At 33.5% G+C, this 27,184-nt stretch overlaps 1 protein-coding gene across 3 annotated transcripts in view; it reads right to left on the reverse strand.

Moving 5' to 3' along the window:
* SOS2 (SOS Ras/Rho guanine nucleotide exchange factor 2) overlaps positions 1 to 27,184 on the reverse strand; it is a gene marked incomplete at both ends in the record, with an annotated part of 72,655 nt that overhangs the window by 32,972 nt on the left and 12,499 nt on the right. For 2 of the 3 annotated variants that reach the window (XM_084240417.1, XM_084240416.1), the window contains 7 exons: positions 1,638 to 1,736; positions 4,388 to 4,498; positions 7,029 to 7,172; positions 10,086 to 10,289; positions 12,666 to 12,830; positions 14,194 to 14,325; positions 16,782 to 16,907. In XM_084240417.1, the coding sequence (XP_084096543.1) occupies positions 1,638 to 1,736; positions 4,388 to 4,498; positions 7,029 to 7,172; positions 10,086 to 10,289; positions 12,666 to 12,830; positions 14,194 to 14,325; positions 16,782 to 16,907 (981 nt within the window). The remainder of the gene's footprint in view (positions 1 to 1,637; positions 1,737 to 4,387; positions 4,499 to 7,028; positions 7,173 to 10,085; positions 10,290 to 12,665; positions 12,831 to 14,193; positions 14,326 to 16,781; positions 16,908 to 27,184) is intronic. The other variant, XM_084240418.1, reaches the window with a different exon arrangement.

Raw genomic sequence — 27,184 nt, forward strand, 5'->3', positions numbered from 1 at the left:
GGCTTTTATTTTATTATTACTAATGAATTAAACGGGAAAAGTTTGAACAGGTTGTCTAACCCAACAACTTGGTATAGTAAGGGGGCGATACAAAATGTTCAAGCCAAAAGACATTTGCTTCTAAAAAGCGATAAAAATTTAAAGAAGAAAATTTTACTGAGCAAGATATGTTGAAATTACAAGTGCAAAAGGAAACATTATTAAATCAGGTAAATGTCCTTAGATATTAGCTGGAGTCTATGAAGATTAGAAGCAATGATGTGGAGAATAGAGAATGGATGATACCCAGAAATTCTCCATCTTGTCACTTTAGTAACAGTCCTAAACACCAAGGGAAAGTGCACATGGAGCCTAAACTGGAAAAAGAAAAATTCTTTGATGAATTCTGATGCCTGACCTCAGACAACAGATAAGTCATTTTTAACGAGAGAGTAGTGCTTTAAGGCCTAAAATAATGAATAATAAAGAGAAACTCCCCCCCATAGCTTATCAGTGAAACTATAACCCTGAAAATAGAATACACTCAGTTTTAACTAACATGGTTGTTACTGTATTAATATAGTATAGTTATTACACAAGAACAAACAAATGTAGAATTTAGACAAGTCAAATGTACTTTGGAAAACTGCACGATATTATTTAATTTGAAAGTATTCATACCTCATGACAAAAGCAAGTCCATTCCTGAGTCTCTATGCTAGAGAAAAAATGCACATACATGTGCCAAGAGATATGCACAAGAATTTCTATAGCAAATGTCAGTAATACCAAAACTGTTCATCAATCAGAAAAGGATAAATTGTGGTTCAAACAGAAGGAAACTAAACTAGAACAACATACAGTATCAATGAATTCCACAAATAAAACTTTAAGATACAATACACAAGAGTATACAGGTTGATCTAATTTATATAAAGTTCAGAAATGTTATACATACATGTATTTTTTAGTGATAAATACATAAATGTTTAAATTGTAAAGAAAAGCAAAGGAGTGATTACCACAGTGGTTTACCTCAAGGGTGTTTTCACATTATGTCTATTCATCACATGTCTGTTCTAAATTTTTTTCCTACTGTTTAATATATCATAATAAGTTTATGTTGCATGTTAGAACCTTTAGGAAAGTGATGTATGTTTTTACGATTACTGATCTTTAAGAGTTCAGGTTTTACACTGATTTTTTTTTTTTTAAAAGTTGGTGGGTCCTAGATACAATAGGAAGAATAACTACATTGTCTGGAAAAAAAATGTCAAGTTTAAAGTGCTATTCTTAATAAGTGAAAAGGATGGAAGTTTAGAGCAACAGTAATAAAAGGTTATGAGTTAAATCACTGTTGCTGTGCATCTTCAAAAAATTAATGAAAAAGTGAGTACTTTTTTTAAAATAATATTAGTACTTTGAGATTCTGTATTTTTGAAATGACGGTTGAAGACATATTTTCCTTAATCTATCACTTGGAAATGTATGAAGATAAGAAATTAAGGTTTTGTTTTCATGGTCTGTGGAAAGAAGGTAGACATTTAAGAAACTTTTTGAATGAATAAAAAGTGTTAAAAAAGTATGATGAGATGAAAAACCAGTTTTTAAGTCTCATAAATACAAGTGCTTTGGGTTTCAGTGAGCTTTCATCTTACCTTTAATAATTCAAAATAGTGCCAACAATGATATACTGGCACCAGCATAAGGCGTGGAAGGACATAACGAACTGCCTCTTTAAAACCATCAGCGATGGACTACAAAACAAAAACACGTAATAGTACATCTCTGATATCAAGAAATTTCATCAGTGTTTAACATAAATAGCATTTAAAAATATAACTTAATTAGTAAAATTACAATGGAAAACAGATTCTACATTAAAATTGAAGTGCTGTAAAACAAGTTTTATTTCCTTATACATCCTTCCTGGATGTACAATACATCCAGATATGAGAACTTTACAAGCCTCCTCTCTCCTATGTCCAATCATAGAGTACCTTTTTTTTAAAGTTAATAGTTAGCCTTGTAACAATCATCTTAATTTTTAGAAAACTATGATAAGACAGTGGCATGCATGAAATGACAATCAATTCCCATGAGTTTTGAACATAATCGCCCACCCCTTTGCTCTGGAAACTCTTGCTTTGCACTCAGTGAGTGTCACACCTCAGATGCAATGCTTTGTTTATTTGTTTTTTTAAACCCCTGGCTAGTGCCTTGGAGGATTTTATATCTAGGCGCAATACAAAATGGGAATGGAAACTGATTCCCTTAAAGTTATCTTTGCCCCTTCATCACCTGCAAAGTCTTAGCATGTAGTTAGATTTAGGTATATCCCAGATTTGAATACTAATAGTTGCAGAATGAGTAATTTTCTAATATTTATAAGGGATTTAAAATCACAGTTTGATTTTAAATGTTATTAAGGCTGACTTATTTAAATTGGTATTTCTTCCCATTGGATAAATACAACATCAAAATACATAAAGTGAAGAAAGAATCTGATATGCTGCTTTAAAAAAAAATATCCTTGTATGTAAGTACTCCCATAATTCTTTTACACTACTACCAAAGTTAAATTGTAATTTGTTCAATAGCTATGTAACCAGGCTATAGAGAGCCAATTTAGTTTTCCAAAGATTAACTTCTTTGGGCCTCCCTGATGCCGTAGGGTTTAAAGTCTCAGCGCTATCAAGCTATCACCAGCCACTGAGGCATGAATTGAATCCCCAGGGAGCTGGCCCACATGGTGCAGCAGACCTCTCCTGTCTCACCCACTGCTCCCCTCAGCAGTATACTTCAGTAGATCTGCCTGTTCTGCTCCCCACTCTGTCTCTGGTGAATTCTTTCACACACACCCCACCCTGCACCTCTGGTCTACACCCTGTTCTTGTATGCATAAATAAATCTTTCAAAAAAAGATTAACTTCCTTTAGCTTTTAATTAATTTATTGATATTAACTACTCTGTACATATTTATCTCCCTCTACCTTTTTTATATAGTGTTGTAACTGGAACCAAGATGAAAATCTAAAATGAGTCTACAAAGTTCATCTTTATTGTTAAATTAGCACTGAAATGGTCACTGCAGTACATTCTAAAATTTTAACGCAATGTGTATTTATACTGTAAGGAGTCTTTATAATAACATGAGAGAATGTCTGAGTGTTTAGTATGTGCCACACATGCCACTTAAATTTTCATAATAATCATAAGATGTCTACATTATCATCATTTTACAAATGAACAAGTTAAGTCTCAAATATTAAATGATTTGTTCAAGGTAAAACAACTGGCCAGGGAGCTAACCTACATGGTTCAGCAGACCTCTCCTGTCTTGTCCGCTGCTCCCCTCAGCAGTGTATTTCAGTAGATCTGCCTGTTCTGCTCCCCACTCTGTCTCTGGTGAATCCTCTTATACCCCACACCTTAGGTCTACACCCAGCTCTGATATGCATAAATAAATAAATCTAAAAAAAAATTATTAAAATAAAATAAAGTTAATACAAGTGAATTTGGCATGAAAAAGGGTTTTATCAAACTCTTTCAATTTCACTGAATATCTGGGGCAACAGCTTAAATAATGAAACATTTAAATTCTAAAGTAAAAATTTCCAATGAAATAGAAATAAGAATGTAGTATGAATGCTTTTAATGAGTATGCAAAGATCTTATAGACAAACTTAGAGCACACACCTAATGTTTGCTTTAAGGTGTATATGAAGTTATAAGACTTAGCTTCAAAAAAATTATTTCTTCATTGAAATAACTTTTGAGATTGGTGTAATTTTTATCCCAAGTTGACAAGTTTTTAAGTGAAGTAGAAACAGAAGATAGTAATAGAAATCCACAGTAAAGCAAGTAGGGAAAAGATGGTAAATTTAGTTTTGACCATATTATATATTTGAAGTACCTATGGGTTATGCAAATGAATTAGTTCAAAGGGCTGTAGCTTAAGTAAAATTACACACACACACACACACACCCCACACACACAATTAGTGCTCAAAAGAAAGTTATGGCTTGCAAATACAAATGGGAAGTCACTAGCATAAAGGCAGTCACTAAAAGCAAAGGGTATGGATAAAGTCACCAAGGAAAGCATAAAGGGACAAAAAAGTAGGTGCTGATAATAGAAGTTAGATAACTTATACTCAGTATACGTGATTGTGAGTCAGTATGTGGTAGTGTATAAGATTTGCACATTAAAGGAAAGATTGCAAGGACTCAAGACACAAAACACAAGGCAATATTAAATAGATTCTAAATAGATTTTGAAGGACTGGTGAAATATTTTATCATTTGCTTTATGAAAGGATTCTAGAATTACAAATATTTGAAGAATAAGATGGTGAATTACTTCTTTAGTTGCTTTATAAAAAAATAACACTCAATTTACATTTACCTGGAAATGCAGAGCCACTGCAGGTCTGGTCATCAACTTACTGAAATGTTCATTAAATTTTGGAGAAAGAATATCCTGTGATAGTGTTTCATAAGGATCAAATGCTTGCTCCTAATTTTTTTTTAAAAGGAAAATATATTAGGTGTCACAGAAAATCTTTTCTACTAATATGGTATAGACTATTTAATGGCAAATTTTTATTCAAGAGCTCAGAACTTTTTGTTCTCTACTTCTCAGGACAAACAATAATTATGGTTATAACTGGAAAATTTCTGAATATGCAAGTAAGGACTGAGCAATACATGACAAGGAGTACTGATAGTAAAATAGGTCACTGATTTTGTGGCCACAAGTGTCAAACTATTAAAATGCTGATGCACATTTATCCCCAGTAAAATGAAAGGTGTATTTATTAGTAAAAGAGGACGGGAATTTGAAACTTCAGTTTGGTTTACCTAACTTGAAATGAATTTACACTTAAGATACTTTCAAAGGAAGCAAAAAGCAATACCTTTATTATAGCTGTATTACACTCTTCAAAATTAAAAAAAAAAAGGCAAAGACTAATATGGCAAATAATGACAAAATGGAAGTTGCCAATATTTTGTGCAATATTTATATTTAAATAAATTCATTATTTAATAATATCACCAATATTTTGTCAGAAATAAAAGATTTGTTCCTTTTTATTATTATAAAAATGCAGTATGCTGTTCAAAAGGTAGCAAGTAATGGCAAGGACATGGAGAAAGTGGAACCTTCGTCCACTGCCAGTGACAATGTAAAATGGTATAACCTCTGTGACAGTGTGGTAGTTCTTCAAACAGCAAACAAAAAATTATCAAACTCCTAGGTATATACTTAAAATAACTAAAAACAGGATACAGATATTTTTATGCCATTGTTCACTCCAGCCTATTCACAATAGCCAAAAAGTAAGAACCACCTAAGTGTCCATCAACAAATAACGGATAGGCAAAATGTGGTAGATAAATACAATGAAATATTATTCAGTCATAGAAAGGAATGAAGTTCTGATACATACTATAACATGGATAAACTTTGAAACCCTTATGCTAAGTAAGCAAAATGAGCAGACACAAAAAGATAAGTATTGTATGACTCCACTTACATCAAATAGCAAGAATCAGCAAGTACATGGACAGAAAGTATCAACAGATTTGAGGTTACTAGCGGCTTTGGGAGGGAAGAGTATAGTTATTGCTTAATAGGTACAGAGTTTCTATCTAGGTGATAAAAAAGTTTTTGAGGTAGACAGACTGAATGATTATATAAATTTGAATTTAATTAAATGTCATTGAATTGTACACTTAAATATGGTTAAATGGCAAATTTTATACTTTACAATAACGATAAAAATTATAAAATACATTTTTGAACCATGAAACTATTAAAAGTATAAACAGCAACCAGGCTAAAATTAATATGCTAAAGTATTATAATATTAACACATTTCTAATAAGAACCAAGGCTGAATATTTTGATTAGGCATCAATAAATAAGTTAGGAAATGTGTAAACAAGAATCTAAAGAAGCACTTTTAAAGCCCTGTTTTCTAAAATGAATAAAAATGACTAACTGAATATGAAAAGATGTTCAATGTCATTAATTTTTAAAAAGCAAAGCCAAAAAACAATGAGGTGCTGTTTTTTTTACCCTAAAATACTATCAAAAATGAATGGGATAAAACCCAGAGTTTTTCAAGGTACGGGGGAAGAAAAGAGGTCTTACATATACTAGAACTTACCCAGAAGTAAATCTGGCAAAGCATTTCGAAATTCTAAAACTATACCTGGTCTTTAGTACTGCAATTCCACTTCCATAAATATATTCTAACATAATTATTAGACTACGAAGGCATAGAATAATTATGTTTGTTACGGTATTATTTATAATAACAAAAAATGGAAAAACCTACTGTTGTCTTCACATAACATGGTTACTATTTGGACTTTAAAAATTGTACTGAAGTATATTTATTAATATGGAAAAATATTTATCATATAATGAGTGAAAAAAGCAGGTTATAAAAAAATAAGATCTAACTTTTTTATAAGTACACATAGGCTTATATGTATAAGTAGAAAAATAGTTGTAAGAATGAAGAACAAATAAGTTATGTTTGGGTGTTGCAAAATGGGAGTGATTTGTGTTTTATTTATATTTGAGCAGTATTTGTATTTGTGTATTTGTATTTTTTTGAAAATCTGTACAATGAGCTATACATTACTTTTGTAATCATTAAAAGACAAAATGATTTTCATTTTGGGGGAAAAATGAAAATACAAACCTCCTTTTCAATATTTAGAAATTAAAAGTAAAATCCAAAAATGCTAAACAGCTATAATCAAATTTATTTTATTTTAAATACAATTACCATTAAAATTAAATCCTACATACTATTCTAGTATATAAACTTTCACTATAAATATAATCATAAATACAATAAAGTAACTGTCACCATAAATATAGGCAATATAATTTCAGTTTGCTATTGGTTGAATCTGAAGTATTTTTTTATAACAGCATGCAGTGTTTTTAATTTTCACAAAGAATATCTTAATAAATTTCTTAACACAGTACTTAGGACTTTAGTGACAACATAATTTTGTAAACTTACTTCTGCCAAATCTTCAAAACAGCTGCCTGCTAAAGGATGAGGACTGCTTTCATCAGTCATTTCAACTGTGTCTTCAATCAAACCTAAAAGTTTCACAGTCAATTCATGTATATCTGAAATGTTACTGAAAATCTTTTCAATATCCTAAAAAAGAAAAAGGTTAAGATATGTAAGGTTAGGAATCCTACCTGGATAAACAAATAAGTGGTAAGGCTGTCTTTTCACCCAATTGCATACATGAATATATTACATACTCATATAATATACTCTAAAACACAACAAAAATCAACCATGAGTAAGGAAGGGAAACAATAAATCTCTTGTGTTATACACACTAAAATACCGGAAAAAATATTTCTAGATAGCTTTGCTCAATAATTCTAAAGTCTCATATTGTGGATTATTCTAAGCAATGCCATATATAAAGAATCCAGGCATTTAAGTATTTTAAAATTAAGACACTGAAAGAGTTAAACAAGGTCTTATACAGTTGGTTAATGGTAAGGGTTGGGATCAGAATGAAGATCTGACTTCTAATCCAAATACAATCTGGTTTCACAATTTGCAGCCTGTTTCCTGGATTTGAGGAGGAATTAAAGTTTTCATTCCAGCTCCCATGTGTAAATTATATCTGGATTAAGACAGGTTAAGTTCTTTGGACACAAACAGACCACATAATTGATTATCCAGGTGATGGCTAACTATTATTCACTCTGGTGTCTTGTAATAGAAACATCATGAGGTAGGGAAACTGACACACTTAAGCTTAGATTTTTGGCCCCACAACTTGCTAGATGAATGACCCTGAATTAGGACAATAATAACAGTAACAACTAACATTTCTTGGTATTTTATTATGTTCCAGTTATTACTGTATTTGAAATGTGACCTTATAAAATCTTTACTATCAATAAATAGGTGTTATCATCAGCCTCATTTTACAAATGAGGAAACAGGCCTGGAGTAGTTAAATAACTTGCCCAAGATAACATAGCTGGTATAATAATAACTACATCTCAAGGTTTGTAGGAGGATTTATTAAGATGATTTCAACAAAATGTTCCGGTCATTTAGAAAAAGATTCCACAAATGTGAGCTTTTTGAGAACACAGAAGTAGGACCACAGGAGTAAATTAAGACCAATCTTTTATCATTCATTCCCTTATCAACTGTTTGCTACATAGTATACTCTAATCTCAGATGGTCTTTATCTCAAAAGTTTAGTCTAGTCCATGCTGAAAAAAGGAAAAAAAAGTAAATAAAGAGATAGAGAAAAAAAAGATTCTTTTTCTTGATTCTTCAGTATTATAATAGAAATTTTCTAATGAATAAGCATGGATTCAGTGACAAGTCCTCTAAAAATTAATTCCTAAGGAATAAAAACTGATGGAATCAGTTTTTGATAGTAAAGATTTTATATTAATTAAAAGTATCTGTTAAGTTTTTATTCTTCATACTGCTATAGACAAGACCTAATTATACTATAGTATAAAGGAACCCACGTTCAAGTTCTGTAACTTATCAAGTCATAACCATTTTGTGTCAATTTCCCACTAGTAAGAAACGGATAATACTGACTATCCTACCTATTTCACAGGATTGTTATAAGGGTCACAAAAACATGATAGTACTTAGAAAAACATAAAATGACCAATGAATGCAGCATGTCCAGTAGAATTATCAAACATCAAACTGAACATACATACAAAAGAAAAAGGATAGAAGTCAACGAAAATACTTTAAGTTATCACTTAAAATTAACTCTTTTGGAAAAGAATGAAAAAAGCTAAATCAGATCCTAATTTTAAGCACTCAGACAATGGTCTATCACTCCTATTCATTCATGTAAGTTATTTGGGGATGGAAGTGAGGAGGTTAAAGATAGGTTGAGTATTTAAAGTAAAAGACAGAGGGCCTCCCCAGTGGCGCAGCGGTTGAGCGCTGGGTTACGAAGCTGCCCGCAGCCTCTGCAGCACCGGTTTGATCCCCGGCTGCTCCCCGGCCACCGGAGGAGGGTCTCACATGGCGCACAGACCTCTCCTGCCGCCCGCTGCTCCCCTCAGCAGTTTACTTCGATCCTTCTGCCTGTTCTGCTCCCCTCTCTGGCTCTGGTGAATTCTCTCACCCTCCCACGCTTCTGACTGTTCCCAGTGCTTGTATGTATAAATAAATAAATAAATCTTAAAAAAAAATTAAAAATAAATAAAAACAAAAATAAAGTAAAAGACAGAAACAAGGTATCTAAGGATAAAGAAAGGAAAGGAAAAGAAAATCTGTCTAGATGAATTCTGTAGAGTTGACTACAGCGGGAAGAAAAAGAACAAAGAAAGTTCCATGGATCTCCATCCTACTCACCCACTCCCACTTGTCTTCCAACACAGTGGCTCTGCCTTTGTTTATATGACATTCTGCATAAATTTTTATTTTTTAAAAGTTCCACCATTAATATGTTAATTACTGCTTTAAAGTAACAAGAAAAGGAAACTTGCATCTTTCTTTTCTAGACCATCTTTCTCATCACCTTCCTATGAAGACTATAAATCTAAGATACTATATAGCAGTAAAAGATTTCATTCTAGTATAATCTCTCTAATTTTGTGTCTAATTTTTTAAAGATTTATTTATGCATACAAAAACTGGGGTACAGGCCAGATGGTGTGGGGGTTGAGAGGATTCACCAGGGACAGAGTGGGGAACAGAACAAGCGGACTGAGCGAACACACTGCTGAGGGGAGCAGTGGGCGAGCCAGGAGGTCTGCTGCGCCATGTGGGTTGCTCCCTGGGTTGGGATCGAATTTGTGCTACAGTGGCTGTGGATAGCTTCATGGGTTGTGTCTTAACCCCTTGTGCCACCAGAGAGGCCCTAATTTTTATTTTTTTTCACTAATGAACTTATTACATTAGTACAATAATTCATGTATTTTTAAAATTCACAAATACTACATAAAATACTTTTGTTTTATACACTCATAAAGTATATAAAATTATTATTTATGATGTTAAGCTGCTATTTAACTTTTGAAGTACACAAAATTTCAAACCCAAAGATGTACTTACAGAAGTCTTAAACAGATTTCTGTCAGAAAGAAAGGCTTCTCGAAAAACTTTTATGATCATATTTAGCTCCCGTAGATACTGTCTTTCTTCTGCAATTTCAGTTCTGACAAGGTCATAGTAGTTTAATTCACCTGAAGAACTAGGTTCATCTTCACAGAGAGAAACCAAACCTATGTCATCCTGATCAAACATGTCCATTAAAACCTGAAAAATATAAATCAATAATGTATAAACTTATTTTCCTTACTTTTATAAAATGGCCTCAAAGTTCTTAGAATTAAAACATTATTAAACAATGAGATTTGCATATATTACAGGCTAATTTATATGAGAAAATTCAAGGTAAAAGAAATATGAAAAGTTGAAGGGGTAAAATATCTAAATGAAACTAGATATGGAAAAATAAAATATACTACTGGAAATAAGATAAATAGTAAAATACAAATAAATATATATATGCCCATGTACATGTATGGATATATACTATATATGTGTATAACTTATAAACATAAACACATACCTAATAGCAAAAAAGGCATACCTTTGGAACCAAAAAACCAAAAATTTCATCTCAACCACCTGCTTCTGATTACAGGCAAATTATTTACTCTTTTGAAAGTCAGATTCTTTATGTGTAAAATGTAATTGATGAAATAATTCAATGAGTTAAAGTACATAAAAAACTACTAAATCTGGCAAACGGTTGGCATTTAACATGGTTCCCTGTCCCATTACAAAAATGGCTGACTGAATCTTGGTATTATTAAATGGAAAAAAATGAAGTAATACTATCATAGAAGCACAGGAAAGATAATCCTTAATCACTTAATCAAGTGATCAAAGTGAACATTATCAATAATAGGATGCATCAAAATTATGTGCCATGTGAAAAAATGCAATTAAAGGATATACAGAATCTCTTCTCCCATATTCCTGCCAAAAATCCATAACCTGAATCTAATCAAGAGAAAACAGGAGAAAAAAAAAAAAAAACTAAAGTGAGGGATATTTAAACAATTGTGTAGTCCTCAATAGTATCAAGGTCATGAAAGAGAAGAATAAGGAACTGCTTCAGATTGAAGGAGAAAAAAGATAATTCACAACTAAATACAACACATGATTCTGGTCCAGATCATTTTGCTATAAAGGACATCACTGGAACAACTGGCAAAACCTAGACTCTGAGGGATTCCATGGTATAATGTATCAGTATTAATTTCCTCAATTTTGATTGTCATACTGCAGTTGTGTAGGAAAATGTTTTTGTTTGTAGGGTACACTAAACTGTGTGGACAACTTACTCTCAAGTGGTTCAGAGCATGGGGGAGTAATTTTTATTCTACTTGCAACTTTTCTAAAAGTTTGAGATTAAAAACAAAGCAAAAAAATGTCATCATTGTTACAACTAAAAGACAATCTACTAAACTGGAGAAGACATTTGGAAATAATTTATCAGTAGAGAACCACTAGCATGTGCCAGGTTCTGGGGGATATTTCAACCCAAACGGTATGAATTTAGGCATCTTCTCTGTGAACTGCTCCTGGCTTCCCCCATTTTAACCTTGGAGTTACTTGTATAGTAGTTTTAATCACACTGTGCTGTAATTATTTGTTTTTACAGTATTTTTATTTCCCACTAAAATAAATTCCTTTTAGTATAGGAACTGGTGTCTTTTCAGTATTATATCTTTAATGCTGAGGAGAGTGAGCGGCACATAACAGGTACATGAAAATGCTGACTTAAAAAGTAAGGGGGAGGGCCTCCCCAGTGGCACAGCGGTTGAGCGCTGGGTTGCGAAGCTGCCCGCAGCCTCTGCAGCGCTGGTTCGATCCCTGGTTGCTCCCCGGCCACCGGAGGAGGGTTCCACATGGCGCGCAGACCTCTCCTGCCGCCCGCTGCTCCCCTCAGCAGTGTACTTCGGTCCTTCTGCCTGCTCTGCTCCCCACTCTGGCTCTGGTGAATTCTCTCACCCTCCCGCGCTTCTGACTGTACCCAGTGCTTGTATGTATAAATAAATAAATAAATCTTTAAAAAAAAAAAAAAAGTAAGGGGGAAAGGGGGTAGAAGAATACAGGGGGGAAAAGGAGGAGTAAATAAGAAAAGACTCAGTTTCTTCCCTCAGCAATTCCCAGTCAGGAAGGAAGAAATAACAAAAAGAATTGTCAGAAGGAAGTAACTTTGGCATTGCAAAGTCTTTTTTGCTCTAACTGTGCCCCACTAAACCATTCTGTGAAACCAAAGTATGTTTTTCAAAATTACTTTTTTTACTTAAAAGTACCTGAATATTCTGTGCATAGTCTCTTTCTAATAATATAAAAGCTAAAGTGCTTTTCTTAAACTATTTAGATTCTTTGGACCTTTTTTGTTATAGGTAAAAGATTTTTTGGGGGGTGGTGGGAGAAATTCCTATCCTATCATATGCTGAAAAATCTGGAAATACAGTTAGTCTGTAAGGCCAGCATTTTTCTGTCTTCCAATTCCAGGAAATATAAAAATTACCAATATGATCTTGTATTAAAAAAAGAGAGAAATGATATAGAGTAATTATTATTGAAGTATAAACACCTTATAACACTTACCTTATCTGCACACATGGATACTTTAATGTCCTGCTGAGATATTTCATAATGTCGGATATTGAAAACATAATTACCAGCCAATTTCAAAATATCAGCTGAAATATACTCTAATACAGCCACAATATATAGGGTCACATGGTAGTCCACTTTGTACCCTAAAACTTCCTGTAGGAAAAATAATTAAGTTAATTCCCAAAAATGGCATTGCCAAGTATCAATTAAACTCTTAAATTTTTTTATTTAACCTTCCTGTTTATACAGAACTTTATTTTTATTTTTTTACATTATTCATCTTTAAACAATATTTGCTTCCCTGCCCCCTCAATTGTAGTCCCCATATAATTTCCTTCACCAATGCACCTGTGCACCGTCACTACAGTCCCCTGTGCTCCTCTCTCCCTCCCTCTGATCTCTCTCCCTTCTTCCCTGCAGGACGTCTCTGATTTATAATTGTCTGTTTTTGTTGTGTTTTATATTGTTATTGTTTTTTGATACTGATGTCTTATTTGGTTCCCCTATATTCCTGCTATAACTGAAACCATCCGATATTTTTCTTTTTCCCTCTGACTTATTTTACTGAGCATAATTCCTTCTAGCTCCATCCACGTTGCTGCGAATGGCATGAATTTATCTTTTTTGATTGCTGAGTAATATTCCATTGTGTATATATACCACATCATCTTGATCCAGTCACCTATTTTTGGGCATTTGGATTGTTTCCAGGTTTCACCTATTGTAAATAGTGATGCAATAAACATAGGGGTACAGGTGTTCTTTTGAATCAATGTTTTTGTGTCCTTTGGGTAGATTCCTAAGAGCAGAATTACTGGGCTGAACTTTCTATAAACCAAAGTCTAGTACCACGGAATATAAAATGAACCATTAGTCCCAGTATCAGCATTTTTTTTAAAGTGACATTTAATCTAAAAAACTTACCTTTAGTACCAAACAAGAGATCATGATTCTAAATAGAAATCTTGGGCAGTACTTCACTGAAAATTTCCTAATATATGCCCCTAATATATTTCCTAATATATTACCCTAATATATTACCCCTACAAGTATCTACTATCTTTGAGGATTTTGCTTTTATCAATATCCACAAATTACTGAGGGGACAATGTATGAATGTGAAGGGGTTTCAAATCCATTGTACAACAAGTATTTTCGATAGACTACATACAGTCTCTAGTCTACTTTCCCAATATATATAAAAAATCTGGATAAATACAGATTAATTTAAAAGCAGTTCTGAATTCACAGTAACTTTTGATATACATTTTTTAAATCAACAAAAGGTTGAGAATTAGTCCTGTATGTAGGAATTAGAGAAAGCTGTGGTCAGCAGACACCACAAAAAAGCCTTATTGCTTATCATTTGCTATTGTAAAATATATGTGTATGTACAAGTATATATGTGCAAGTTTCCATACTAATAGACCAGTTTTAAAAATACTACATAAATACACCAATACTGTATAAAGTACTATTTGTTCTAAAGAACTTGCTTAATGTTTAATTTTATTACCTTTAATGAAGGATGGATTTTGTCCACAGGCAGTAAAAGAGGATTCCTTCGTTTTCGTTTCTCTATGGCAGATTGGGCATCAGCAATAGCCCATTTATCAATTGGATGAGGAAAGGTCTTTTGAACTCGTTCCTATTCAGAATAAAGCAGTATTGTTGCTAATAGAAGGGTTCATAAATAGAATATTCATACACAATTAAACTTTATCACCACCCTTATGCTAGGAAATAATAGTGACATAGCATTCTGAGTTCCTTTGATTATCTTTGCTAAAAAAAAAAATCAACAGGATTATCAAGATTTTTCTACATAATTCCCATGGGTAAAGAAATAGGTTAAGTTTAAACAGAAAATCTTTAAGTATAAGGATAATTTAGAAAGAAAAAGCAATAATATTAGAAGAGAGTAAAGCTAACATGAAATACTTTATCAGTGATTTCACAGTAAGATTTTTAGGATTAAGTTTACTTATCAAGCATAACTTAACTTATGCTTTTTTAAAATTAACTCATTATTGATAGCTATTCTATAGTCACCCTTCTTTTGCTAATTAGAGCTTCAAATATAAAGAATTTTGAAGAGAAGGGATAGGTGTACCTCTTAAAGGATCAAATAAGTGACAAAGCTCTTAATAGCCTAAGGAAATATATCCCTTGGCAAAAACAGTTCAAGCCTTTTAAAAGTTACTGTTATGGTTCATTTAATCTCAAATTCAACCAGTGACTGGCATGAATGAGAACTAGTGTTAGCCAAATTAAATTTAAATTTAGCAGAATTTCCTATTTTTAAATTTATATTCTTAATTTTAGCATATTTACTATTGAAATGTATGTTTCTATTATATTTATTTAATGCCCAACCCTTATAGCAGAGAACAGGAAAACAAATGCTTTAATTCCCATAGTCCCTGAAAATATTAACAGCTCAATTATTTCAAATTAGGATTTTACTTTATACTGGAATTTGTTGTCTTCTTAGGTTGTTTCCATATCTTAGCTATTGTAAACAGTGCTGCAATAAATAGGAGTGCAGGTTTCCTTTCAAATCAGTGTTTTTGTGTCCTTTGGGTAGATTCTTAGTAGTGGAACTGCTGGGTCATATGTTAGACCCATTTTTAGTGTTTTGAGGAACCTCCATGCAGCTTTCCATAGTGATTGGACCAGTATGCATTCCTACCAGCAGTGGGACTGCAACCAACATTTGTTGTTGCTAGGTTTTCTTTTTATATGGGCCATTCTCACTAGCATGAGGTTACATCTCATTGTGGTTTTGATTTGCATATCCCTGATAATAAGTGATGTTGAACATTTTTTTATATGCCTGTTGGCCATTTGTATTTCTTCTTTGGAGTATTTTTTGATTGGGTTGTTTGCTTTGTTTTGTTGAGTTGTGAGTTTTCTTTGTGGATCTTTGACATTGTCCCTTGTCTGTTCTTTGGTATGCAAATATTTTTTTGTAGGATGTCTCTTTGTTTTGGTTACTGTCTCTTGCTGTATAGAAGCTTTTTAGTTGGATGTAGTCTCAGCTGCTTTTGCCTACGTTTTCTCCTCTATGTTTTATGGTTTCAGATCTTACATACAAGTCTCTTATCCATTTCAAGTACATTTTTGTGTATGGTATGAGGTAGTAGTCTACTTTCATTCTTTTGCATGTGGCAGTCCAGTTTTCCCAGCACCATTTACTGAATAGGCTGAAATTGTGTAGAATATTTATGTACATGTGCTTTTATTGGTTGTAAGGAGGATTTGGGGTCTATATTCCTTGTTCCTTTGTCATAGATTAGTTGGCTGTAGATGTGAGGTTTTATTTCTGGGCTTCAGTTCGGTTCCATTGGTCTGTGTGTCTGTTTTTGCTCTAGTGCCATATTCTTTTTTGTCAGGAGCACTTTGGCTATCTGAGGTTTTTTTTTCTTCTTTTTGGCGATTCCATATGAATTTCAGCAACATTTGTTCCATTTCTTTGAAGAATGCTATTGAGATTATTATTGGAATTGCACTGATTTTGTAAATGGCTTTTGGTAGAATGGTCATTTTGATGATGTTAAATCTTCCTATCCATGAGGAGGGAATGTCTTTCCATTTCTTCAGGTCTTCTTTGATTTGTAAGAATTTTTAACATATTCTGGATACAAAATACATATAGCAAACATTTTCTCCTAGTCTGTGACTTACACCTTTTTAAACATTTTCTCATCAGTTTTATTCTCTAAACTTATTATATTTAGAATCCTGCTTACTTCTGGTTTATAAAGACATTCTCCTACATTTTCTTCTAGAAACTTTATAGCTTCTGTTTCTATGTTTAAGACTGATCCGTCACCAATTAATTTTTTTTGAAGATAGGTTTCAATGATTTTTTCCCCCTCATAAATTTATCCAGTTGTTCTGCCACTTATTTTGCTGAAAAACTTCCCTTTCCTTATTGAATTGCCTTGATATCTTTGTTAAAAATGAACGGACCATATAGACACCACACATGAATTCAAAGGTTTTAGATACAACAGTCATTTAGACTTATACAGATTTTGATACAAAAGTTCATTTGTACAGTGGTCCAGTGACTTTTTGAAATAACAGAATAATTTTTACCTCCACATCTTGAACACTCCTTGGTTGGGCCATACATAATTTATTGAGCAGCTGGAAAATCAGCTCTTCAATATAATAGAGTGACTCTTCATTAGCTGAGAGATTTGGATGTACTTGCTCCTGAACCTTAAAAAAAAAAAGTATTCAATTAAAGTACAGGCAAAATAACTTAATGATTGAGTTAGATAATCTTACATATAATTAATAATATTTTATTACAATGGTTACTCAAATACAGACATAAAAACACAAAAAATGAATGAGGAAAAATCCTTGTATTTGTTGATGTCTACCAACTTTTATAACCCAAAGAGTAGTAGTTCTTAAACATTTTTGGAGCCAATGAAAATCTTTTAAAAGTCACTGACCCTACTTCCTCCCTACAACCAATAAAATCACATGCACATAAATATTCTACACAATTTCAGAAGAATCACAGATATCTGAAGTTAGCTAACAGATCTATTAGAAGTCTATGAACACTAGGTCATAAATACCATCAAAAACATTATTTCTGAATAATCATAGTACTTTACAAATTATTGAGCTGCCTTGTAAAGTAGATGCTAGTCAGTTTTCTTTTACAATGACATATATTCCTTATTATACCCTAGTAGTTACGCTAAGCCTTTTGTTGCTTTTAAATTTCTTTAAGTTAGAACCAATTTTTAGTATCCTAAAAAATAACCCAGTGGGATTGGATATGAGGATTAAGATTAAAAAACAATTGTGCCTTGCCTATACTAGGTGACATGTGAAATATTTGTTGAAGAAATGATTGAGAGAATTCTCTAACTTTTCGTTTCATAGTATTAGAAGTGCATTAGTGCCACTGACATAAAAAGTAACAAAAAATGAGTCTCAGTTATTTTGAAAAATAATTATTAATTTAAAACTTCCACAAAGACAAATGCATGAAATTATCCATTTCATCAAAATTCAGCATCAATCAGTCATCATAGCTCTTGCACTTTATAAATCCACAAGATCTATAGTAGATTTTCTTCTTTCATTCCTAATATTAGTTATTTGTGTGGCCATTCTTTTTCTTAATCATTCTCTCAGAGGTTTATCAACTTTATTACTCTGAAATATTCAAGAACCAACTTTTCTGGCTTTGTTAATCCTCACTATTTTGTTTTATACTTCATTTATTTCTGCTCCATCTTCACTTTCTCTTCTATTTTTTACTCAGTTCTTTTTTCTAACTTCTTGAGGTGGATGCTTAGCTCATTGTTTTTCACTCTTTCTTCTTTTATAGTATGTATATTTCCAAAACAAACTATTTTTGCACAAAAACCAAAGATTTTAATATGAAACATTTTAACAGCCATCCAGTTGAAACAGCTTGTAATATCCATTACAGTTTATTCTCTGCTCTTTAAAGTATAGACGTATATTTCTTTAATTTCTAACATATAGGATTTAAAAAAATTTTTATTACTTTCTAGAATAATTACATTGTGGTCAGAAAACATCCTTTGTACTATTTCAATTTTTGAAATTTGCTTTTACAGCTCATTATATGGGCCTAGATGGTATCACTACAAATTCAAATAACATTTAAGGCAGAAATCCAACAATCATAAGCAAATTTTCCCAGAAAACTGAAAAAAGGAACAAGACAGACTTCCCAAGTTATTTTGAAGCTAGACTTGATATAAAAAATCAAAAAGAAAGATGAAAATTATAGGTCATTTCACTCATGAACCTAGAAACAAAAGCCTACATAAAATGTTAGGCAACGAAATTCCATAATATATTAAAAATTTTATATATGACCAAGATGAGTTTGTCACAGGAATGTAAATGTTCAGTTAATGTTGGAAAATCAGGCAAAGTAATCCACATGTTAACAGATTAAAAGAGAAAAACAATATAATTATATCAATTTATGTAGTAAAAACATCTACAAAATCAACACTCATTCATAATAAAATCTCTTAATAAATTACTTAATTTGGTAAAGAATAGCTACAATTTGGTGAAGAATAGCTACAATATCTACAAATAGTTAATGGTAAAACACTGGAAGCTTTTCTTTTGAGATGAGGAAAAAGATAAGGTAACTGCTATTATTTCTATTACACATTGTACTGGAGGTCAAGGTTAATGCAGTACAGAAAGAAAAAGAAATAGAAATGTAAGAATTAGAAAAGAGAGTTTCCTGGTGGCCAGGGTTAAGTCTCAGCGCTATCACCTTTTTTGATCCCTGGCCAGGGAGCTAACCCACATATGGTGCAGCAGACCTCTCCTATCTCCCTTAGCAGTGTATTTCAATAAATTTGCCTGTTCTAATCCCCACTCTATCTCTGGTGAATCCTCCCTCCCTCCCTCCCTCTCTCTCTCTCTCTCTCTCTCTCTCTCTCTCTCTCTCTCACACACACACACACACACACACACACACACACCCCCTTGGCACCTCTGGCCTACACCCCAGTTCTTCTATGCAAAAAAACCACAAAAAACAAAAAAAAAACCCCCTCTGGTTAAAAAAAAAATAAGTACAAGACACCTGGGGAGAAAATTATAATATAAATGACATTTAAAATAAAAATAAATGCAATACAATACCAGTTATGATTTATCAGACTTAATATTATAAATATATCAATTCTCAAATGGATTCATCAACTTAATAAAATCACAATCAAAGCTAAACAAGTTATTTTGCTGAAGTTGACATAATTTCAAATTTCATATGGAAATATAAAAGTCACATACTTTTAAAGAAGTACATGTACTTGCTACAGAGATGTATTACAAAGCTACAGTAATTAAGAATGTGATATTGGTATAATAATAGACACAGATGAATGGAAAAGATGAGAGAGTACAGAAACAAGTCCATACATATACAGATGCTTGACTTACAACAAAGGCAGTACTATAAAGCTTGGGGGAGGTAATCATGGGAAGGCAGGAGAAATGGTTAATAGTGTAAAACAAATGTATACCCATATGGAAAAAAATGAAAATCCCTATTCACACTTTATACAAAAATCAATCCTTGGAGTTTAGACTAATAAAGTTCTGATAATATCACTTAAGAACATTTTCATGACCACAGGATATGAAAGGATTTCTTTAACAGGACACAAAAATTACTATCCATAAAGCAAAGAACTGATAAAGAAAAATTACTACCTAGACAGGAGAGGATTGATTGCTACATTAAAATTTTAAAATTTGGGCCTCCCTGGTGGCGCAGTAAATAAAGACAGCGCTGTCAAGCTATCACCAGCCACTGCGGCACGAGAATGATTCCCCAGCCAGCCAGGGAGCAACCTACATAGCGCAGCAAACCTCTCCTGTCTCGCCTGCTGCTCCCCTCAGCAGTGTATTCCAGTGGATTTGCCTGTTCTGCTCCCCACTCTGTCTCTGGTGAATCCCCTCACCCACCAATGCCCACACCTCTGGCCTATACCCCAGCTCTTATACACATAAATAAATGTTTAAAAAATAAGGGGCCTCCCTGGTGGCACAAGGGGTTGGGATGCAGCCTATGAAGCTGGCCGCAGCCACTGCAGCATAAGTTCGATTCCCGCCCAGGGAAGTACCCACATGGTGCAGCAGACCTCTCCTGAATCACCCGCTGCTCCCTTCAGCAATGTATTTCGGTCAATCTACCTGTTCTGTTCACCACTCTGTCTCTGGTGAATCCTCTCATCCTCCACACCTCTAGCCTGTACCCCAGTTCTTGTATGCATAAGTAAATAAATCTTAAAAAAAAAAATTAAAATTTTAAATTTATGTTCATCAAATGACATACTGAACACTACAGAGTAGGAGAAGATCTATATAACATATAAAAAGGTTCATATGCAGAAATACACAATGAACTTCTGAAAATTCAATAGGTAAAAAAACACTTAAACCAGGGCCTCCCGGTGGCGCAAGGGGTTAACACGCAGCCTATGAAGCTATCAGCAGCCACTTCAGCACAAATTCTGTTCCCAACTCTGTCTCTGGTGAATCCTCTTACCCCCCCACCACCCCCCTACCTCTGGCCTGTACAACAGTTCTTGTATGCATAAATAATCTTTAAAAATTTTTTCAATATATTTATTGAAAAAATCCATAGATAAATGGACCTGTGCAATTCAAACCTGTGTTGTTCAAGGGTCAACAGTACATCCTTTAGAGCTATGCAGCCCAATATATTAAATATGAGCCACCTGTTGCTACTGGGCACCTAAAATGTGGCTCCACTGAATTGAGATGGGATATAGGTATAAAATACATACTCAAATTTCAAAGATTTAGTATAAACAATGTTAAGTAGCTCAATAATATCTATGTTGATTTCATGAAATTATTAGACTTGTTAGGTTAAATAAGCTATGAAAGTCAATTTCATCTGTTTCTTTTTAACACGACTGAGAAAATTTTAAATTATACATATGAGCTATATTTTTACTATACAGGACTGCCTTAGAAAAATAAGAACACACACAATGACCAGAAGGAATATACAAAAAAACTTATAGGTAACTATCATAAATACCCTCAAACTAGAAAGAAACTCAAATATCTATTTAGAGTGAATTAAACTGTTACATAATCATATATCAGAATACATAGGTAACAAAAAACAGAAACAAAAACACCTACAATTACATAAAATCTTCAAAGTAGGGGCCTCCCTGGTGGCACAAGGGTTAAGACGCAGCCTGTGAAGCTGTCCACAGCCTCTGCAGTACAAGTTCGATCCCAAGCCTCCCTGGCAGGGCAGGGAGCAAACCACATGGCACAGCAGATCTCTCTTGACTCGCCTGCTGCTCCCCTCAGCAGTTTATCTCAGTGGATCTGCCTGTTCTCTTCCCCACTCTGTCTTTGGTGAATTCTCTCACAAAATAAGTCAAAAGGGTCCTCTAATGTCCAACTCAATGAAGGAAATTGAAATCCCAGAAGGGTGAACACAAAGAGACTATGCTACAAGCTTATAGGACAGACAAAGAAAATGGTTCATATACAAAGAAGCAGACATTAGACAATTCCAGACTACAATACTAAAAGCTAGAAGGTAATGAATTCCAACCTAGAATACAGCCTAACAAATTATCAATTTTAAATGTATGGTAAAATGAAGACAGACATTAACTCAAAAATTTAATCTCCCAGGCCTCCCCTGGTGGCGCAGCGGTTGAGCGCTGGGCTGCGAGGCTGCCCGCAGCCTCTGCTGCGCCGGTTCATTCCCCGGCCGCCAGCAACGGTCCCAAAAAAAAAAAAAAAAATCTCCCATGCATCCTTTCTTATTAAAACTTCTTATAATAAAGCAATAATACAATTCAAGTTAGAGAAAAATAGGAGTATAGGAAGTAAAGGAATCAATAGAGAAGGTACGTTAAGGGGGAAAAAAAAAAAAGCCCAGGATTGAAATAAAGGGAAATTAAAAGATGGGAGTCACATAACAGGTATAAAGGTCACCAGTCCAGACTGGAGCAGATAATAAGGCTCTGGCAGAAACTATCTCAAGAAGATAAAACTGAAAGAGTATCTGACAGATCTAAAACTCTTGAAAGACAACTGGTAGGTAGCTTGAGCTTGAATCAGTACACAGAAAACTACACAAACAAGAAAAAAGAAACAATTATTAATGCCAGTAAAAGCAAAAGGTTAATTATAAAAAAGAAAAAATTTAACTAAATAGCATTTATAGTCATAAAAATGTAAATTCTGAATATTGATTCAACAAAACTGAAATATAAATATGAGTTTAAGGGAAAGCTGGAAGTATGTATGTATGGTAAAGTGTGTGTGGTTAGAGGGGAGAATGTATATGTGCGTTTAAGAAAATAAAATCTTTACCTTCATAGTAGGAATCAACAGATAATACCAAATATAGGAAAATCAAGAAGTAGCAATATAAGCATTTTTTGTTCCTTAGCAAGAATACTGAAACAAATCTCTTTGAAAAGTTAAAAGTGATTTCTCCTAGAAAGGAGAAAATTTTGTGAATAGGAAGGAAGTATTACTATTTTTCATAAAAAGTCTTATACAGTAAATTACCTTTATTTGCATGGATACTTTTGGTAAAATACAAACTATATAGAAACATCATTTGAAGTGGAAAAGAGGAAGGACACATTAAACTTGAGATAGGTAAAGACTACTTTTTGAAGAGTAAAGAGGAGTTTAAGTAAGATAGTTAGAAATTCATAGGACAGGGTCTCCCTGGTGGTACAAGGGGTTAAGTCTCAGCACCATGGAGCTATAGAGCCACTGCAGCAGAAGTTCAATCCCCTGGCTAGAGAGTTGACCCACATCATCATGCAGCAAACCTCTCCTATCTGGCCCGCTGCTCTCCTCAGCAGTGCATTTCAGTAGATCTACCTGTTCTGCTCCTCACTCTTTCTCTGGTGAATACACACACACACACACACACACACACACACCTCTCACACACCTCTGGCCTATACCCTAGCTCTTCTACGTAAAAATAAATAAAATCTTAAAAAAAATTATAAAAGAAATTCATAGGACAAAGGGCCTCCTGGTCGCCTAGGGGTTGAGTCTCAGTGCTATCACCACTAGGCCTGAGTACAGTCACCAGTCAGGGAGCTAACCCACATATGATGCAACAGACCTCTTTTTGTCTCGGCTACTGCTCCCCATAACAGTTTATTTCAGTAAATGTGTCTGTTCTGCTCCCCACTCTGTCTCTGGTGAATCCTCTCACCTCCCTGCACCTCTGGCCTGCACCCTAGTTCTTCTACGAAACAAATATTTAAAAAAAAAAAAGAATAAACTTTCTTTTTTGAAATATAAAATAAACATGTATATTGAAAATACTATAAAAGGGCATAGACTGTTTGTTACAACATTCTTCCATAAAAGCAAGGACCCTACTAAGTGAAAATGTGCATGAAAATTAAGATGTCTAGCTATAATAGGATGGATTTTTATCTATGATTATGAATTTAGCAAATAACCTACAAAGCAATTTTAACAATTAAGCATCAATATTTCTTATGTCAAACTTCCTAACGTAATTGCAAATATAAAAGTCATAAAAACAAATGTATAATGGTAAAATCCCACACATACATACTAATAGGCCATCAAAATGACAATGAAAGCTACCATAATTTGCAATTCCATATTTACTATCTCAGCACCCTACTACACAGTAAACATAGAATTACCACATCAGAACAAACTCACCTATCATATTTTTCTGAAAGACTAGTCAGGAAAAAAAGCAATTAAAATAATTTTCAGTCTTTAACAGTAGATTAACAAGTTAGACCTGTATTTTAGTTACACCATATTTTCAAATTGCCAGGAGGTATTTCCTTACACACACACAGAGTAAACAGAATAATCATAACTCTATGTATCCATGCAGACATATATAAAAGCATTAGCCTTTAAGTTACTTTTTCCTGATAAACACTAGATTTACTGAATTTCAGAAATATTATTTTTTGATTTATATTTTTAATTCTGCATATTAATAATCACATAAAAAATCTTGCAAGTGCATTTTGTTCAATCACCAAAATTGGACGTTACGGTCCCATGTAGAAATAAATCCCTTTGGCTACACACTGATATTTTTTTATGCCAAATTCTTCATTCCACTGTCAAGACTTTTGCAAGAATGCAAATATCTTAAATATCAATTTAGAATACTGGAAGGTTATTTTGTTATGAAGGAGTTAAAATTCAATTTAAAAAGAAAAGGCAATAAATTTCTTTCTAAAGAGATACACTAACAATTATTAAGGCATTACTGACAGAAATTTGAAGACCTAAGTAAACAGATAAACTTTATGGGTTGGAAGACTCAATATTATGAAGTCAATTCCTCTCAAATGATTTATAGATTCAGTACAATCCCAATCAAAATTTTAGATTTTTTGGTAGAAATTGATATGCTGATTTTTTTAATTCTTATGGAAATAGGTACTAGAATAATCAAAATAGCTCTGGTAAAAAAAGTTGGTAAGCTAAAACTACCTGATTGCAAGAATATTTTTAAAGGTAAAATAATTGAAAATGTGGAACTAATGTAAGATAAGCAAAAAGATCAATAAAACAGAATAGAAAAATCTAAAAACCACATATATACAGATGACTTTTGATAAAGGTGCAAAGGCTTTTAGAAAGCAAAAAAGAGCTTTTTCAACAAATCAAGGAATAACCAGATTTCCATATGCAAAAAGCCAAACATGATAAAAAAAAGTTACCTCATCACATATAAAAAACTAACTCAAATGAATCATGGACCTAAATATACAACCCAGAACTATAAAACTTCTAGAATAAAAAACCAGTAGAAAAATTTTATAAATCAGGGTTAACCAGAAATTTCTTAGATATAACACTAAAGGCACAGGCTCTAAAAGAGCAAATGGATAAATTACACTATGAAAAACAGTATGGAGACATCTCAAATTATTAAAAATGGATCGATCATATGATCCAACAATTCCACTCTTAGGTATCTACCTGAACAATGTAAAAGCACTAATTCAAAAGGATATATGCACTCATGTGTTCATTGAAGCACTTTTTATAATAGCCAAGTGCCCAAAGGCAGAAGGGTGGATTAGGAAGATGTGGTATAGATACACAATGGAATACTACTCAGCTATCAAAAAGATAAATGCTTGCCATTTTCAATAACATGGATGGAACTGGAGGGGATTATGCTAAGCAAAATAAGTCAAGAGGTAAATGACAAATACCAGGTGGTGTCACATGTAGAATACAGAGAAACAAAACAAATGGTCAGATAAAGCCAAACTAATAACCACTCTAGAAATCTGATTGTAGAACTAAGGCTGCCAGGAGAGGGGAAAAAGAAAGATTCAAGTAGGAAGAGAGCACAATGGATTATGGTTTATGGGTGTCTTGGTGGTGGGTGTGATACGGAAACAAAACTTGAAGGGTTACAAATCAATATTACTTTTTTTAAAGGGTTATATATCAATGTTACTTTTTTTAAAGTTAAAGCTTTTGCTCTTCAAAAATTAATGCTTTACAGGCCTCCCTGGTGGCCCAAAGGGTTAAGTCACAGCACTATGAAGCTATCTGCAGCCACTGCGGCACAAGTTCGATGCCCAGCCTGCCAGGGAGCTACTCACATGGTGGAGCAGACCTTTCTTGTCTCACCCACTGTTCCCTTCAGCAGTGTATTTCAGTAGATCTGCCTGTTCTGCTCCCCACTCTGTCTCTGGCAAATGCTCTCGTCCCCTGCCCCCACATCTCTGGCCTGCACCCCAGCTCTTGTATGCATAAAAAATAAATCTTTAAAAATAAAAAGTTAATGCTTCAGACTGGAAGAAAATCTTTCTAGTGCATATATTTGATAAAAGGATCTGTATTCAAACATATAAAGAAACTCTCAAAACTCAAAAGACAACACAGGCCTTCCTGGTGGCACAAGGGGTTAAAACACAACCTATGAAGCTATCTGCAGCCACTGCAGCACGAGTTCAATCCCTGACAAGGGAGATATACACATGGTGCAGCAGACCTCCCCTGATTGGCCCACTGCTCCCCTCAGCAATGTATTTCAGTAGATCTGCCTGTTCTGTTCCCCACTCTGTCTCTGTTGACTCCTTTCACACACACCCCACACCTCTGGCCTGTACCCCAGGTCTTGTACGCATAAATAAATAAATCTTTTTTTAAAAAAAATCAAGAGACAACAACTCAACAAAAATGATCTGAACATTTTTCCATAGATACACAGGTGGCAAATAAAAACACAAAAGATGGTCAACAACATTAATCATTAGGGAAATGTGAATTAAAATGCCCAGATGCCAGTAGGCACCTATTAGAAGTGCTAAAATTAAATACCAAATGTTGATAGGAAGAACTAAAACTCCCACATGTTGCTAGTTGAAATGTAAAATTGTACAGTGATTTGAATGGAAAAGAGTTTACCAGTTATTTAAAAAGTTAAGCATATACCTACTCTCTGATCCAGTCCTCTTTGGTAATTACCCAAGGGAAAAATATATGTCCATATAAAGACCTGCACACAAATGTTCATAGCAGCTTTTACTTGTAATAACCAAGATCTGAAAACCAAATGTAAATCATAGGTAAATGTACAAAAAGTAGTACATCCACACGATGAATACTACTGAATAATAAAAAGAAATGAATTACTGTTATATGCAACAACATACATGAATTGCAAAATAATTATGCTGAGTAAAACATGTCACACCAAAAAAAAAAAGTATATACCATGTGATTTCATTACTACAACATCTAGAAAAGACAGTATACAGTGATGGAAAGTGTATCGATTTGGAGATGGGGAGTGGGGAGGGAGGATAGAGTCAAGAGGAAATTCAGGGGCTGACGGATATACTCATATTTATTGTGATGATTTCACCACAGTATGCATACATAAAACTTGTTAAACCATACACTTC

This window comes from Talpa europaea (genome assembly GCF_964194135.1).
Source record: "Talpa europaea genome assembly, chromosome: 8".
Taxonomy (NCBI): Eukaryota; Metazoa; Chordata; class Mammalia; order Eulipotyphla; family Talpidae; genus Talpa; species Talpa europaea.